The sequence below is a fragment of the Haemorhous mexicanus genome, chromosome Z (assembly GCF_027477595.1).
Source record: "Haemorhous mexicanus isolate bHaeMex1 chromosome Z, bHaeMex1.pri, whole genome shotgun sequence".
In the NCBI taxonomy this organism is placed as follows: Eukaryota; Metazoa; Chordata; class Aves; order Passeriformes; family Fringillidae; genus Haemorhous; species Haemorhous mexicanus.
The window spans coordinates 11,635,806-11,651,325 of NC_082381.1; the positions used below are offsets into that span (position 1 = coordinate 11,635,806).

Here is a 15,520-nt window from a genome sequence, read left to right on the forward strand (position 1 = left end):
GCCCACGCTGGAGCCCAGCCCTGCCACGAGGAAAGCTTTCCACCCTACTCCTGCCCCAGTGGAACCCCCTCTGACAAATAAATCAATTCAGGTGAGCTCCCAGGGCCAAGGAACCGGCTTGGCAGAACCAAGGTCATTGCCCATGAATCCACCAGCTACCCCCCTGCCCGATGGAGCCTGGCTCTGAGGTGTTCTTCACTGGTTACATTCCACACCAGTTTTGACACCTCTGAGAATGGGAGGCAATAATTTTACTCTTTCCTGCACTTTGTCCACCACAGTGAAGCGCTAGCGTTGCAAACCACCAAAGCTTGTCTTTGCAACTCCACAAGACCAACATGGCCTGACTCTGGGAGTAAAACCCGTTATCAGCAAGGTTTCACCACTTCCTTGAGTCACTGCAAGGCAATCATTGAGTGAATCATCACATGCTGTGGCCGCAGGCTGGAGCTGGGCAGAGAAAAGGTCACAGCAGCTCCATCATGGAAAAACATACATTTACTTTCCCCTACAAATTATCATAATCTGCTGGCATGCCAGCTGAAACAATGGCAGGTTAGCATCATTCCCTTATATTCCAAATTGCCAATATAAGGCATCATGTAATATTGTAATTATACCCAGGGTTTTTGTTGTTGTTATTTTCTTTAACCGTGTCATGCACCCAGTAGACTTGCATTCCATTGGGTAATTCCTTAATTAGGCAGATTTTTGAAACAAGTATTATGTACACAACAGACCGGAACGTCTCCTTTGGAGTCTTCCCAGTCTATCAGGTGATTGCATCATTAAGCCACACATGCTACGTAGTAAAAATCCTTATGAAAATTCATGAAAGAAACACACTGAGCTTGGTGCATGCTAATAAACAAGAAACATACAAATTTAGTATTTTGACTTTTAATCCCCCTAAACTCCAAACAATTACAAATGAAATAATTTCTTCACTGAATTTTATTTCTTTTTTTCAGCTAATAAAACCTTTCTCTTCCCACAGGAATTGTGGAGGTCCAACCTGAGCATCTTCCCACAAATTACACCTTACTAAATGTGCTCATGACATTTGGACATCACCAAAACACAGTGAAATAACCAAGAAAAAAGTGATCTCACTTATCTTTTAGGGCTTTTCTTTTCTTCCTTTTTTTTTTTTGCTTTTTTTTAAGCCATGATACACATTAAATTACCAGTTAATTAATCAAATTTTAATTTTTGATTGTACAGTCTGGGAAACCACAACCTTTCCCAGAAGAAGAAATTTAACTTGCTCGGTCCACAGTACGAGCACTGTGAAGTGATCTCTTTCTACAGAAATAAGACATTTCTACAATGCATTTTAAAGAGATGCAAATAGCATCTACAATTGACTGTGTGAAAACGCTAAAGGAAGAGACAAAACGTACAGTATTATATATTTAAAATAAATGAATGCAATCTTTTAATACTCTCACAAGCAGAAGAGAAAACCCTAAAATATTAATTCAAAAAGTCTTCTCTAAGAAACGGACAAAAACCCTTCAAGTTCAGAGAGAAAATGAATGTATGCAAGATAGTGAGGATAACAACAATACAATCCCTGAATGCCTCAAAATCTTCATGGTTTAAAAGGCATCCCAATTTTCTCCAAAGGTGGTGGCATCTCTCTAGCCGTCCATGGCTAATTTTACAGGGAATGCAAAACGTTATTTAAAAACGATGGCGCATTAAACTCTAACTGTTCCTGATGTGGCTCTCAAACTACAAACCTATCTCCCCTTCTATTTTAATTTTAAAGTAAGTTAGCAAACACTTCGTTCCTAATCCCTGTGGACTATCTGTATGGTGACACAAACGCACAAATTTATGACAGTAACATAAATGCTCCTCCGAAGTAAAGTGCAACATTAAGTGAAATCGTTTCCTGGAAAGATATTATAGGTATCTATATTTTATTTGCCATCTTAAACATATCTGGGTCTTTATGACCTTATTTTTAAAATGTATTTCCTTTTTACATTTCCTGGTGCAAATGGACTGCATAAATAAGCAATGTGCTATGAGGCTTCAGACTAGCCGATAAACCCTTTCAATTTTCATGCCAGCTTCTTCTTTTGTAATTCAAATCTGGCTGAAAACTGGCAGCTCTGAAAACTGAAACAAGCACTGCCACAAATACCTTGTAATGCTATCGACCTTGTCTGCCCATGCAGTGAGAAAGGGGGATGCATATGTGTCTGCAGTCATCCAGATAACACAACTCATTTTTTTGGGGGGATAACAGAAGCTGGACCCGAACCGCGCACCCAAAGCAGTCATTACCAGGCAGGCTGGAGAATAAGTCTCTTCAAAATACACAGCGCATTTAAAAACCATATACAGGGCTCAGCCACTGCTTTCATTACCAATTTTAATTTAGCTCCTTCAGTTTGCTAGCCAGATAAACTCTTTAGTGCTGTTTTTTAATCTATTTGCCACATTTTATGTTTAAGATTATAGTAATATGGGACAGGAGAAGGAATCACTTTTGGAGGAAATAAAGAAATAGATCCGCTTATCGGCGCCCATCAGAAAGTTCATTAATCAGCCGGGCTTTGTGCCCCCTAAATTGAAAGGTTAAATAATCCTCTCAGGAATATTTCTCGGCACCGCCGCCAATTGTCCGGAGAGAAGCTGCCATTCACCGTGCTCCAGATCGGTGACAGGGTATTTTACCACCGTTTGGGCCCCAAACAATGACGGACAAATGGCCTGGCTCACAAAGAAACCTTTTAGTACACGGATGGAGAAAGGACCACAAGCTTTGAAGTGGGGTGGGGGAGGTGGGGAGAGACTGTGCGGAGAAGGAGGAGGAGAAGGAAAAGGAGGTGGAGGAGGAAGAGGAGGAGAAGGAGGAGGAGGAGACTCATGCACTGGGACATGTATATTTTATTTGAGTGTTTGTTAGGGGATTGGCCAAATGTTTATATACATGGCTATATGTCTGTGTATCTGCCCGGGCACGGCACCGGCTGCCGCCACGCTAAGCATATGCATAGTTACACATACATTTATACATTAATCTGAAAACAAACATTTGCAAAGCCTGTAAAATCAGAAGATGAACAGAACTAAAGCACAGTTATATTTATTAGTTAATACACGGGGGAGCCTGACAAACCCGAAGGTTTTAATTTTTACTGTCATTCTGGATGAGTTACAGCTTCCTTTCTCTCACTTTAATCTTTATGTTATCTACTGATCGTCCCTCACCACTGCACCCAAAAGGAGGAAGTACCACGTCTGAATAAGTTTCTGAGGGGAGCACTCCTAATAGGTATTTCTTGATAAACAGACTCTTAATAAAGTGGAAGTGGTTTCTAATCACAGCTAAAAGGGAAGTAAACATGGGAAAAACTTTAAGTTCTACTGGAGAATATGAGATGCCAAGTGAGCAGTCATCAGTTTGCTAGAAGTGAGTTTTGGGGTATATTTGAAATAGATTATAATTGAACTTTTTCCCTTTAAACTCCCCAATAGCTGGGCTTCCGCATGCAGCATCCTTCACTAACAACAAGCACTTTCATAGAAGCGCTTTCCTTGCATTACCAACATGCCAACTGCACGTGTTAATGTTTATCCATTTTCTCATAATTTTTTCATGTGCTCTCCATTAAAGAGCATCATATATATTCAGGAATAGCAGTTATTTGCACCTAGATTCATAATGAGTGACATTCATCCCAAATATGTCCTTGTGGAAATGTGTGGCAGCTTGTATACAACCACTGACAAACAAAAGCTTCTCCATCTCCTTTTTGCACGCCTGTTTTTAAAAATTGGTTTCAATTCCATGCAGTTTTTACTTTAATGTGACTTGGGACTTCCTGAATAGTATACAGCTTCTAAAAATGGATCAGAGCATATCAGGTTTCTGCACTCTCACACCATGTACATATGCTGCTGACCAAAACAGTTTCCTCCGGACCAACTCTCGAGTATCTCAGTGCTATCATTTTTCCTCTCTTTCCTTCCTGAGGCCACCATCAGAAAATCAGAATTAATTTAAACAGCTCTCATCTGGTATGAAAACAGACAGAAACTGGGTATCTCATTCAAATCCAGGGCAATTAATGTTAAAGGAGGAGATATTTCAGGGTTACGCACAGTCCACAGAAACCCTCCAGTGTCTGTACTCCTGCACAGGTGCTCATCACCCTATTTTTTAAGTACCAAAAGAAGTTATAAAAATTCATTAGAATCAGAATTAATTGCATAGTCAAGAAACAAGACAAAAATACTTTCCATTGGCTACAAGGTGAGCACAGACTACAGGCGAAGAAACTGCAAGTTTGAGGGCAGCAAAAACAAAAAAAGGGAAAAAAAAAAAAGACAAGCCACTTTTGGACACAGGTGTAAGAAAAACTGGGCCTGGCAGTGACTGTCCTTCCCTTGCGAATTCCTCACCTGCTCTGGGGTAAAAGCAGTGCCTCCTCCTCACCAGCTGCCCACCCCACACGGGGCAGCACTGCCCTGCGGAGACACCTGGATCAGGGAAAGGGGCCCCATCAGCCGGACACAGACTGGAGTGCCATTCCTCCAGGGGGGCTGCCCCTGCAGCCCACTGCAGAGTCGCTCTCACGGCTCTTGGGGTACGTCTGTCTAACGGTCATTTAACCCAAATTCCACATTAAAAAATGAGTCAAAACCGAAGGCCCAGCTTCACTCCCCTGTAGCCAAAAATTCCGTGGGATGCCTCCCTCTGTGGGCCTGGGTGGGTGGCACAATGTGTGTGCACACACGGTGCCCCTCACACACACTTCTGAGGCTGCTTTGCCAGCACCTGCTCGTGGCTCCGTGCTCCTCACCACTCTGTGCGGGCCCTCGGCTCCTTTAATTCCCTTTATACTTGGTTCTTCAAGACTTGAAATCAAAATCAGGATAATTCTGTCACGGGGATAGAAACTTTTCTATACACATGACAGGACCTAACAAGATGTATTAATATCATTGACATGATAGACCCTCTTGGAATTAAATCAGTGAATATTTTTAGGGAACCCTAATCCGTAGATTATTAACATGATCGAGCATAACTTGAGGAAGTTACTGTCTAACCAGCACGAGCTCTGGGCTGCTGCAACACACGAATCACCAGCAAGATGAACCACACAGTGCAAACAGATCTGCTGACTTTTTATACTTTTTCCACTTTGCAATATGAAAATGCACAAAAATCCATTTTATGGCATTTATGCGTATTATGTGCAACTGATTTTTTTCACATTTTAAAATGTCTGTTAAATTTGCAGACAATTTTTGGCTTCCTACAGAATTTTGAGACTGCTTCAAAGGTCTAATAAAACTTAAAAAAGACACCTTCATATCAAGTTTGGAGAAATTCTGGAGAAATTCTCAGGATGTAGGAACTTTAATATGAATATTCATGCATAGCACTGACAGCAGAAGGAAGGCACAGATTTTTTTTTTTTCCTCAAATATTTTTAAAACTCATTGGAAACCTCATTTTAGCTTGAAAATTCTATCTTCCTTATTTAGACAGTTAATAGTTGAAATCATGAAAATAATGTAAATGCTTCTGTAAGTTTGCCTTTTCAGATGAAAGGAAAGAGGTGAAATTTTTAAACTGAATTTGTAAGCATTAAAGAAAAAAATAATCTTAATCCTTTCCCTTAAGAGAGATGCCGTTGAGTATATGAAGGGGAAATATTTCAGCAGCAAACCTTCCCTGCTTATTCTCTTTGATTAATTACCCACTCACCCAGCAGCTTTGGTGCATCACAAAAATAACCCAAACCTCTCTGGTTCTGGGTGTGCAGGGCTGGAGGGACACATGCCACCAAATGTCGTGGACTGCAGAAAGAACGTCCGAGGCACGCGGGAGTGAGCTACCCAGAGATTTACAACAGTAAAACACATTAATGTCCATCCTCTGCCCTTCTCCATTTCCCTTTCACAGTGAAAGACACTGCTTTTGCAGCAAACAGGGCCCCTGACACCACCTCAAACCCGTGCTGCAGCCGGGGCTCTCTGAGCGGTGCTGCTCTCCAGGACAAGCAGCACAACAACGTCATCTGCAACCCCAAAATCACAGAAATGGTCAGTCAGCCCAGCTCTCCATTCCACTCTCTCCCCATCCCCAGAACTGCTTCCAGAGATATACAGAAATACAATTTTTGGTCAAGATGTAATCTCTCTTTAACTTCAATTTTAAAGCAGTTTTTATTTTGTTTTCTGGGGAGCAGGTGCAGAAGAGCATGAGACAGATAAAAATCAGAGAAGCAGGACACTTCCTACCATGGTTACTACATGATGAAGGTGAGTGGCAGGTGGTACCCATGCTGCTGGAAGGTTCTGCATCCCACCCAAAATGTCCTTACAGAAAATTCATACGGGGTTACTAAACTAACTTCTTTTCCCCTTCATAATCTAAATACATCTTTCAAATAAAAATTGGAAAAGAACTTTTAGCTAGCATTTGTACTGAAAAGCTATAGCATATGCTTTGAAATCATTAATCTAACAGTTATTTCAGGACCTGAAACTGTCTTTGTTTTCTGAAAAAAAAAAAAAAAAAGCTACCAGACAGAATATCTTTTGTGAAATACGATTGCTTTGCAATAGAAAAATATTTGGGGTTTAGGTTTCTGATAGCCTCAAAAATATCTGAAACCTGAAAGAGAGTGGCAACACAGCAAAATAAAATTAGTAGGGCAAAATAAGCTGTAAAATCGCTTTGCCCAGCACACTGAGCTCCTCTGACCTGCTGGCTTTCTCCAGGAGAGCTGTGCAGGGCTGGCAGCATGTCAGCACCCCTGACACTGAAAACCACTTGCAAGACAGGTCAGGTTTGGACAAGAGAGAGTTTAAAACCAAAATACCTGCCTGTTGCTGGCCAAGCTCTGCCCCAGCTCCTCTGGCTATCAGGGCAAGCAACCTCTCAAAGGGCAGGAAATCCTCATGAACCCAAGCACCTCTCAAGCAGGTATGTGGACACCATCATGCTCCAGGTGTTCATGTGCCTCGAAACCCACAAGAGCCAGAGTCATCTTTACCCTAAATCCATAACTCTGGGAATTTTGAGCTGCCTTCCCTGTAAAATATCCTGCTGAATGGATACTGAAGGAATGGCACGAGGCCCCACTTCGAGATTCCAAAATATGGTGAAAACATTGCCTATTTCACAAACAGACCTTTTTTTTTTTTTCCCTAGAGCTGCTAGAAATAGCTTTGACACACCTGGAGAGAAACTGGCCAGGTGCTGAAGCATTCCAGAGGAGCGCTGACCCCATGGCCTGTGGCTTTGTGTCATGGCCAGTGGAGCCAGCCCTGCGGCCATGTCACAGACACAGCTGCAAGGAAAACAGGGATTAACCTCCTCCCCAGAATGCTTCTAAACCCATCCCTTCCCTCAGCGCTCAACACCTAAAAAAATCTCTGGAAACCAAATGTCCCCTCTGTCTCTCTCAAGTTTAAATATTTTTTGCCAGGGTTATATTATTTTTTATTTTTCCTTTCTGGAAGTCACAGTGTAACCAGAGAGAAATTGACTTCCAGGGATATAGCTTATATTTTCACTTCAGAAAAAAAGTAGCAGGCCACGAGGAATTTTAATCATGCACACAAAGAAACCTGAGCGCAACATTTAAACACAAAAGACGCATGTCCCTGCATGTCCTTCATACACGGGGCCAAATCAGCCAGTTCCTGGTTCACCTTCCTTCATGTAAGAGGATTAAAAGTAAGATTAACAAACTGTCAAAAAGTGTGTTAAATGTTAGCTTCTGCTAATTAAAAATTCAGATGGCTGTAAAGCTCTGTTGGTGGCCATCTTGCTCTGTGAGGTTTCACAGACGAGGCTGGTGAAGGCAGGGCACAGGGGACGGAGCCAGCGTGGCTGGCCGGAGCGGCACCAGGGCAGGAGGGCGTTTTCAAAAATGAGACATCCCCACAGAAACAAAACACTCCGTGCCAGTGACATCTATGTTTTAACACACACATCGGCCGCAAGAAACAACTCAGGAAAATAAAAAACTTACTCTGCCCATTTTAGGGACAGAATTTCTTTACTCAGTTGTTATTTACTGAAGAAGATTCTAACACTCGCATGGTTCATTCCTGTTTGACTGTGGTGCCCTCATCCTGGTGCCGGGCCGAACCGGCCACATCCCTTCCTGCATGGCACGAACCACTCTGACCACAAGATGTGCAGAGATCCGGAGCCGGCCCGTTTCCATCTGACACCAAAACACACCGAGCCCCGCGCCCGCGGCTGGCTGCCCCAGCGGCGCTGCCACGTGCACCCTGCGGCCTCACAGCACAAGTGCAACCTCACACCCAGGGCAAAATATGGTCTCTGGACACTGAAAAGAAATAAATTTCCTCTTTTTCTCCAGTGATGTCATCTGCTGGGTGGATGCTACCACTAGCAGCAGCTTCAGCAGGCCGCTGAGGCCACAAAGGCCGCGCAGGCCGTGGGTCGCGGGTGAGGCCGCGGGCGCTGGTCAGCGCGGGCAGCCCGGGGCACGGCGCTCCCCGGCCGGCCAGCACAGAGCCCCGGGCTGCCCACAGCAGCAGCAGCAGCAGAGGGGACAAGGGCTGTCCCTGCGGAGTGTGACCCCCCGCCCCCGGCGCTGTCCCTCCGCAGCCTGGGCCCACTGAGGACAGCAGCTGCCACAGGCCGCACGGCGAGGTGCGCAAGCAGCAGGTCACACTTGAAGGGAAATATTGTGTTTTTTAAAGAATAAACTGCACCACTGAAAAAACCAAAAGACAGTCATTGGGCGCCTTCTCACAAGTTTTTCCAGTGATATTCTAGTGTGATTTAAGGTTTATCTCTTTTGTTTGTTAGAGGGTTATAACCTGGCCTCCACTTAAAATGCATAATAAATATCACTACATTTATAGCTCAAATCTGAAGTGACAGGAGAAAGGGAATGAGAAAGAGCCAAGTGCTCTGAGGGTGAAATAACAGTGCAGTGTGCAGCCCTGTACCCGTAGGGTGCACAGGGGATGATGCGACGGCATGTCTTGTGGAACATGTGCCGTGCTTCTCGGGGTTTGTGCAGTACCTGGCATTTAGGAAGCCACAGCTGTAAGCAAAGCTTCCTCATAAACCCAGAACAAAGAGCTCAACAAGGCCTCCAAATGCCTTGTGCCTAAAAAAAATTGCATGTACCCTCACTGACACTCCAGCAAACTATGATCAAAACTGTTTATCCTGACTCTGTCAAAGTCTTTGTCCTGTTATTTGATTGACAATAACCCCCTTGATAGACCTTAGTGGGAATGAACCAATTCACAAAATACACAAATAACACTTGAAATATATTTTGACAAATATAATTGCCCCTCTCTGATACAGGAGAAATATGGAGTGTAGTTGTGATGAAAATGATCTGTAGAAGTTTTAAATCACCGTCTTAAAGAAGTTATTAAAGAGTATTTTAAACCACAGTGGGAGTTGGATTTTTCTGCTGACTTTGCTTGGCTTTTTTTTTCCGAATAATTTTAGTTAAAAGAGTTGAAAGAATAAGTTCAAAGAAAGTACTTTCAGCCACTTATAAAGCTTTGATTATCACAGAGCCCTTAGATTTAAGCTTCACTGCATGCCTTATGATAATCTTTCCTTCCATCAAATTAAAATATTCCACTTACAATCCTTTTTGCCATTTCTTCATAAGATTCCTTGCACTGGCAGTCTGTTTTGGCTGGAATAAGATGTTTCTGCCCATACAACAAATTATTTGCAATGTGCTCAAATTTGTCACCATGGCCAACGTCAACAAACCCCAGCACCATGCCCAAGAGCAGAGTGGGTTTGTTATTGAGTCATTGTTCCGGCGGCCCCGCACGCCGTGCAGGGGCTCCGAGGAGTCAATAGATGGCAGTCCATCTCCTAGGAAAGTGACCCAAAATGAATGAAATAACCAACTGCCTCATAAAGCACAGGCGTGGAAGGCCGGGTGGTTCTTCACCAGTGTTCACAGAAATTCACCCAGAATACTTTACAGAAGGCAAAACACTCAGACAAACTCTGCGACAGCCCTGTGCGAATGGTGCCAAAATCTGGTGAATTATCACCAAACGGAGCGCCCCAGCTCCTCTGCACGTACGCAGACCGGCACACGTGGGACGCTCGCCACCAAGTTACCAAAACCAGTTCAACTCCAGTGCTTGTGTCCCTGGCTGAAGGGCAGGAAAAGCTCTTCGGTGGCCCCCAACAGCTGGGCAGCCTCTGTGGGCCGTGACAGCCACAACACCACTTTTCTGTTAAACGTGTGGGACTTGTCTTAATGCTGCTCTTCTTTTTGTACCAAAATACTTAATTTTCCTACAACAGGAAAAACGTACCATAATTTCCATGGTGAATACTACAGTGCTGATATGAGAGTAAAAAAACTTGGCTTTTTGTTACAATCCTACAGCTATATATATATATAAAAAATATATATTTAACCATTAAATATCATTCTAATTCTAATTTAGAAGTTTTGTTTCTTGCCAGAACATTATTTCCTTCTGCTCTGCTTCAGGTGCAAAAGAGAATATTTAAAGGGAATAATAAAACATAGATTGTAAACAATTCAGATAATGCAGTTTCTTTTCATTTATTTATTGCAAATATCAGCCATGTCTTTTACCATACAAATTTTTAAATTCCAGGCTTATCCAACTGCTAATGTAACTTTGAGCCAAAGCTACTCTTCACATGCAAGAAATGAAGGCGTGCAAAACATTTCCCACATGGCAGAAATGAGTATTATTTGCAGATAAACTGCGATCCACTGCAAAGTAAAAATCTTATTGGAAGTAAGAATCTATCAGAAGGTAGGGCCTGATGCAATACCAATTAATCTGTGAGTGTGCCTATTTGACCACATTTCAAAATGTCCCTAAAATGCACCATAAATTTCCAAAGGGGTACTTTTAAAAATATGCCCATATTTGAAAGCACTACATTTTCTAACAAGAACTTGTTTTGACACCTTTTCTGAGCTTTACTTTACATTAAGTGTAAACCCTGAATGCTTTCTACAAAATACACAGAAATAATTTCCTGCCTCAAGATACCTCAAATTTTGTCCTAGTACGGCACTTGGTCAAGTTTAAGCTACCCCCTGCTTTTTTTTTTTACAGACATAAATATTTTATAAGTGTTGATGGCCACACACTTTTTGAGGAATTTTCAATTCAGGCAGGTAGGACTAAAATTAAATTACATCTTTTATCTCAGTAAGAAACAGAACCCAGGATGTTACAGCACCAAATATTTCAATCTGTTTATTAAGTTCCAAGTGTTATAAACATTTCAAAAATTGTTTTTACATGGACCCTTAGGGTTTATAATCAAAGAGAGCATTTACCTTTTTCCTTCATCCATTTTAAAACCAAACCAAAACAAAACAAACAAAAATACTCAGTGAATGAACCATTTTTTGGCTTATAATGTTTTTTAAAAAAACAAAACAAAACCAACCAAACCAACACAAAGTCTTTAGCAAATCTGTTTAAAAGTAAATTCTCAGGAAGGGTGGAGGATTTCCAGGGCAGATCTTTGTGTTAGAATCATTATGCACAAAACACAAATGAGAGGTTTAAAGTGCAGATTTCTTCTATTCATTGAATTTTGAAGAAAAAAGCAGAAAAAAGAGCATTCCACTGCCATGCAGAGGTGGAGGCACAAATTATAAAGCACATCCCATCTACTGCTTCAGAGAAGAAAACCAAAGATCCAAAAAGAAAAGTAGTGGAGAAACTTTTCTACTTTGTTGAGAGCAGAGAACAGGGGTTAATTATCTGTAACAGCGAAATCCGTGTGAGGCCGATCTGGGGAGCAATGAAAAGTTCAGAGTAACAACAAACCCCTGATTTTTTAAGGTTGTTTTTATGTTTGACAATTTTAGAAATTAATACATTTAAGAACCGTGACACCAATGCAAGAATTAGTTTTTACTGGTTAAATACTGTCCAAGGTTTCAATATTAACCAAATTTGTATGCATTTTGTTGTGTTTTTATATCTACTTTACATACGAGAAAAAATCCTAAGAAATAAACTGGTACAGTTTCACAAAGTTTTATTTTCTTGTTTCAGGGATTAACGATCAACTAAGGCAGGCCAAATAAGCAGTCACAGCTATATCCTGACTAATGATAAATTATCTGCAAAAGTTTAAGAGGTGTTTTTCCTCAAATTCATGTCTCCACTCTAACTGAGATTTATTTCACTCATCTAAGAAGAAAGCTTTGTCACACAGAGTGACTAATTACCAGCATCTGGGATATCTGAGATGGGATTACTGCTTCTGCTGTGCACCCCAACTTAAAATTTAACGCTCTTTCCATGTGTAAATGTGGTCACTGAGAGAAGAGAGGCAAAGCACTAATTTAATTATTACAGTATTAAAATTAAAACAGAAGTTTTAAGGATGCTTAAAAAATAGTGACAGTGTTTCATCGCCTTCTTCAGCTCAAAAACTCTTGAGATGTTTATTATCTTCTCAGAGAAGATGCTTATCTATATTTTATGGTCAGCAGTTCACAGAGGAGTAAATAGGTTGGGTGTAGAAGAAAATAAAAAAGGTGTTTCTACTTACTGTTAGGTGATACTGCCTCCATATTTCTGGGCAAGCCTGGAAAATAAAAATATTGATCAGCTAGGAGCATGAAACAAGGTGCTTTACAGCCTGTTGGTTTTGGCATAACACAGTATCCACTGGTGTCGGTCACAGGAAAATAAGAAGCTTAACTGAAAGGGTCTGCATTTCAGCTTCAAAAACCCGGCTAGACAGTTTAATTGAATTTTACACTGGTTTAACACACTCCCTGCCATTGTCAGAAAGCCAGTAACAGTTTTCTCTCTGCCCTTTTTCTCCGAGGGGCAGAAGTTTGGGAGAGCAGTGTGTTCGTGACTGTAGGAAGCATTAATGCTGCAAAACAAACAGGGGCGGATTTAAATTCTACATTTTCTGACATTTTAAATTTACATAACGCTCTAGAAATTAAATCACAAGGTGCCTTCCTTTCTTGTACGAACAGAAATATTTGATCTTTTTTGTACGTATCTCTTTCCTAATCAAAATATAATTGTTACATGTAATAATCCTCAGCAGCCTCATGTCAGATGAGTTGTAAACAAGAACCATAACAGATTGCTTTAATGTTGCTATTTTTACAATGACTTGCTCGCTTTTTTTTTTTACTTTTAATTTCTTTAAATTGCCAGACTTTTATACCAAGTCCTAAGTGCAGCCCTTGGAAAAAAAAAAAAAAATTCCGAGCAGGTTTTTGAGTCACAAAAGTGACACAATTGACCTGAGGGACACACGAGAGATGGTAAAAAGGAAAATGTGGATCTTTAAAACAAAATCAGAACATGTTGGTGGCCATTAAAGCTCAGATCACTCTCTCAGAGGTTCTTAATGCTTTTACAAAAAGTACAATATTTCTAACAGCCCCTGAGCCACAGACAGACACGGAAACCGTGGCACTTTTTGTCATTTTGGTACACAGCTACTGCAGCGGAGGGCTTTCACTTCTCTTTAGAAATTTACCTTCTTATAAGAACAGCACAGTACTCATTTGAACAGTGAGCAACTTGGTTTGCCAACCTTCATTTTAAGAAAAGAGAAAGAAACGTAGTATTCCACGGCCTCTTCATAATATGCTGCAGCTGCAAATTCGAACACTGAAGCCTCATGACTACTTGCAAATGAGTACTATTAACACTTCTTTAGATTTCGAATAAATTTTTCACTCGTGCCCAAATTCTTGCCTTCTTTTATTTAGATGGAGCGTGTTAATTAAAAAAACACCACAACCAGTGTCTCTCAAAATAAAATCCAAGTTTTTGCCAGTCACCCTGTGGCAAATCCAGTGTGTTTTTCCCAGATGTGATGGAAATGATATTATTTATTATTCATTCCACCAGTAACATAATTGTCTGTAGAAAAATCTACAATCTGTTCTGTGTAATGGTTCAACATTTCTCCTCTTACTCAAATGCTGTGTGTAAATATTTGAGTTTTATATTAATATTTCTATAAAGAAATGTGTGAAGGACATCACATTTCTCACCGAGGATCTGTCAGTTTGAACACACTCAAGCTGTCTTTGAGCAAAAACAAAAGGATTTTCCTCCTTCCCTAACTTAGCCAGGGTTCAGAGAGCAACATATAAACACTCTGTAGCCTGTAAAAATATTGTACCAGAGCTCTTAGCATCTCCCTCAGAGCTGAGGAGGTTTCAGCTGTGCAGGACAGCTGTGCTGGTCCAGCTCAGGGGTAGCAGGCAGTTATTTATACATTAGTTCTGGATACTTTTCGATTACCGCAGTGTGCCCGGGCTAATATGGTTGAACAATTGCAATCAGTGAGTTGTCCTATCCTGGCAAAATGCCACTCTGTGCTATGACCTTTACTCACACGACTGCTATTTAATCATCATCATCATCATCATCATCAAAATTACTTCATTTTTGAATAATTGTTTGCTTGGGTATTTTTTCTGCTTTGGACACAAAGACATCACTTGGAGCAAAAATCTGTAGCTCTGAGTGGGAACCACAGCTGGCAGAGCTCTTGTCAAAACCCTGGGAGAGGCACAGCCCCAGCCCCTTCGTGGTGCTGTGCAGAGGTGGGTTTTATCCTCAAGGACATAGTAAAGCTGAGGGAAAACCAGAAGAAGGAAAGGATGAATGTGGTGAGGGAAGGCTAAGCGTATTCCTTCATTCAGGCGCTGTCTTGGGGAAATACTTCTCAAATGGGGTACCACAGCTTCTGTTATCGAGTCATTGGGGTCACTGTTAAACAACTGCTCTTTAGAGATGATGCTTTTAACCAGGAACCTCGTTACTTTGCATCTGCTCAGGGCTGGTGTCTGCATCTTATATTGTGGAATGACAAATAGTATGATTAACAGTTACCACCAAATACTGGCTCCTCAAATGAGGCAGAGAGGTTTGCTATGGAAGACAGCATAGCCAGACAGAACTGCTGCCAAACCCACCATTTTCCTTATTTATTTAAAAGAACTTAACCATGAATGGCCCTCCTTTAGAGAAAAGCCCCTGTGGTACCCAGCTACTATGGCAGCGTGATGAACTACATTAAAATAAAATTGCATTTATTTCCTGCCCCAGTGGTCTGACCTTACTTGCATTTAGATGTACCAGCACAAAAGGTGCCCACTCCAGAGGGCAGAGCAACTGCCATGGCGTGTGGCGAGGGCAGCGGGCCCGCACCTGCCGACACCTTGGGCCACTGCTGTCCCCAGAGCCACCACCGTCCCCAGAGCCACCGCTGTCCCCAGAGCCACTGCTGTCCCCAGAGCCACCGCTGTCCCCAGAGCCACTGCTGTCCCCAGAGCCACCGCTGTCCCCAGAGCCACTGCTGTCCCCAGAGCCACTCCTGTCCACCAAAGCCACTGCTGTCCCCAGAGCTGTGCCACCGCTGTCCCCAGAGCCACTGGTGTCCCCAGAGCCATGCCACCGCTGCCATGGCCCTGCGCAAGGGCGGCCATCGGTGCCTGAGGCTGACCCGCGG

At 42.0% G+C, this 15,520-nt stretch overlaps 1 protein-coding gene across 4 annotated transcripts in view; it reads right to left on the reverse strand.

Annotated features, from left to right (window-relative positions):
- The window catches only part of ZCCHC7 (zinc finger CCHC-type containing 7), a 90,837-nt gene that overhangs the window by 9,442 nt on the left and 65,875 nt on the right, over positions 1-15,520 (reverse strand). For all 4 annotated transcript variants that reach the window (XM_059873998.1, XM_059873997.1, XM_059873999.1 and 1 more), the window contains exon 8: positions 12,575-12,610. In XM_059873998.1, coding sequence (XP_059729981.1) covers positions 12,575-12,610 — 36 coding nt within the window. The remainder of the gene's footprint in view (positions 1-12,574; positions 12,611-15,520) is intronic.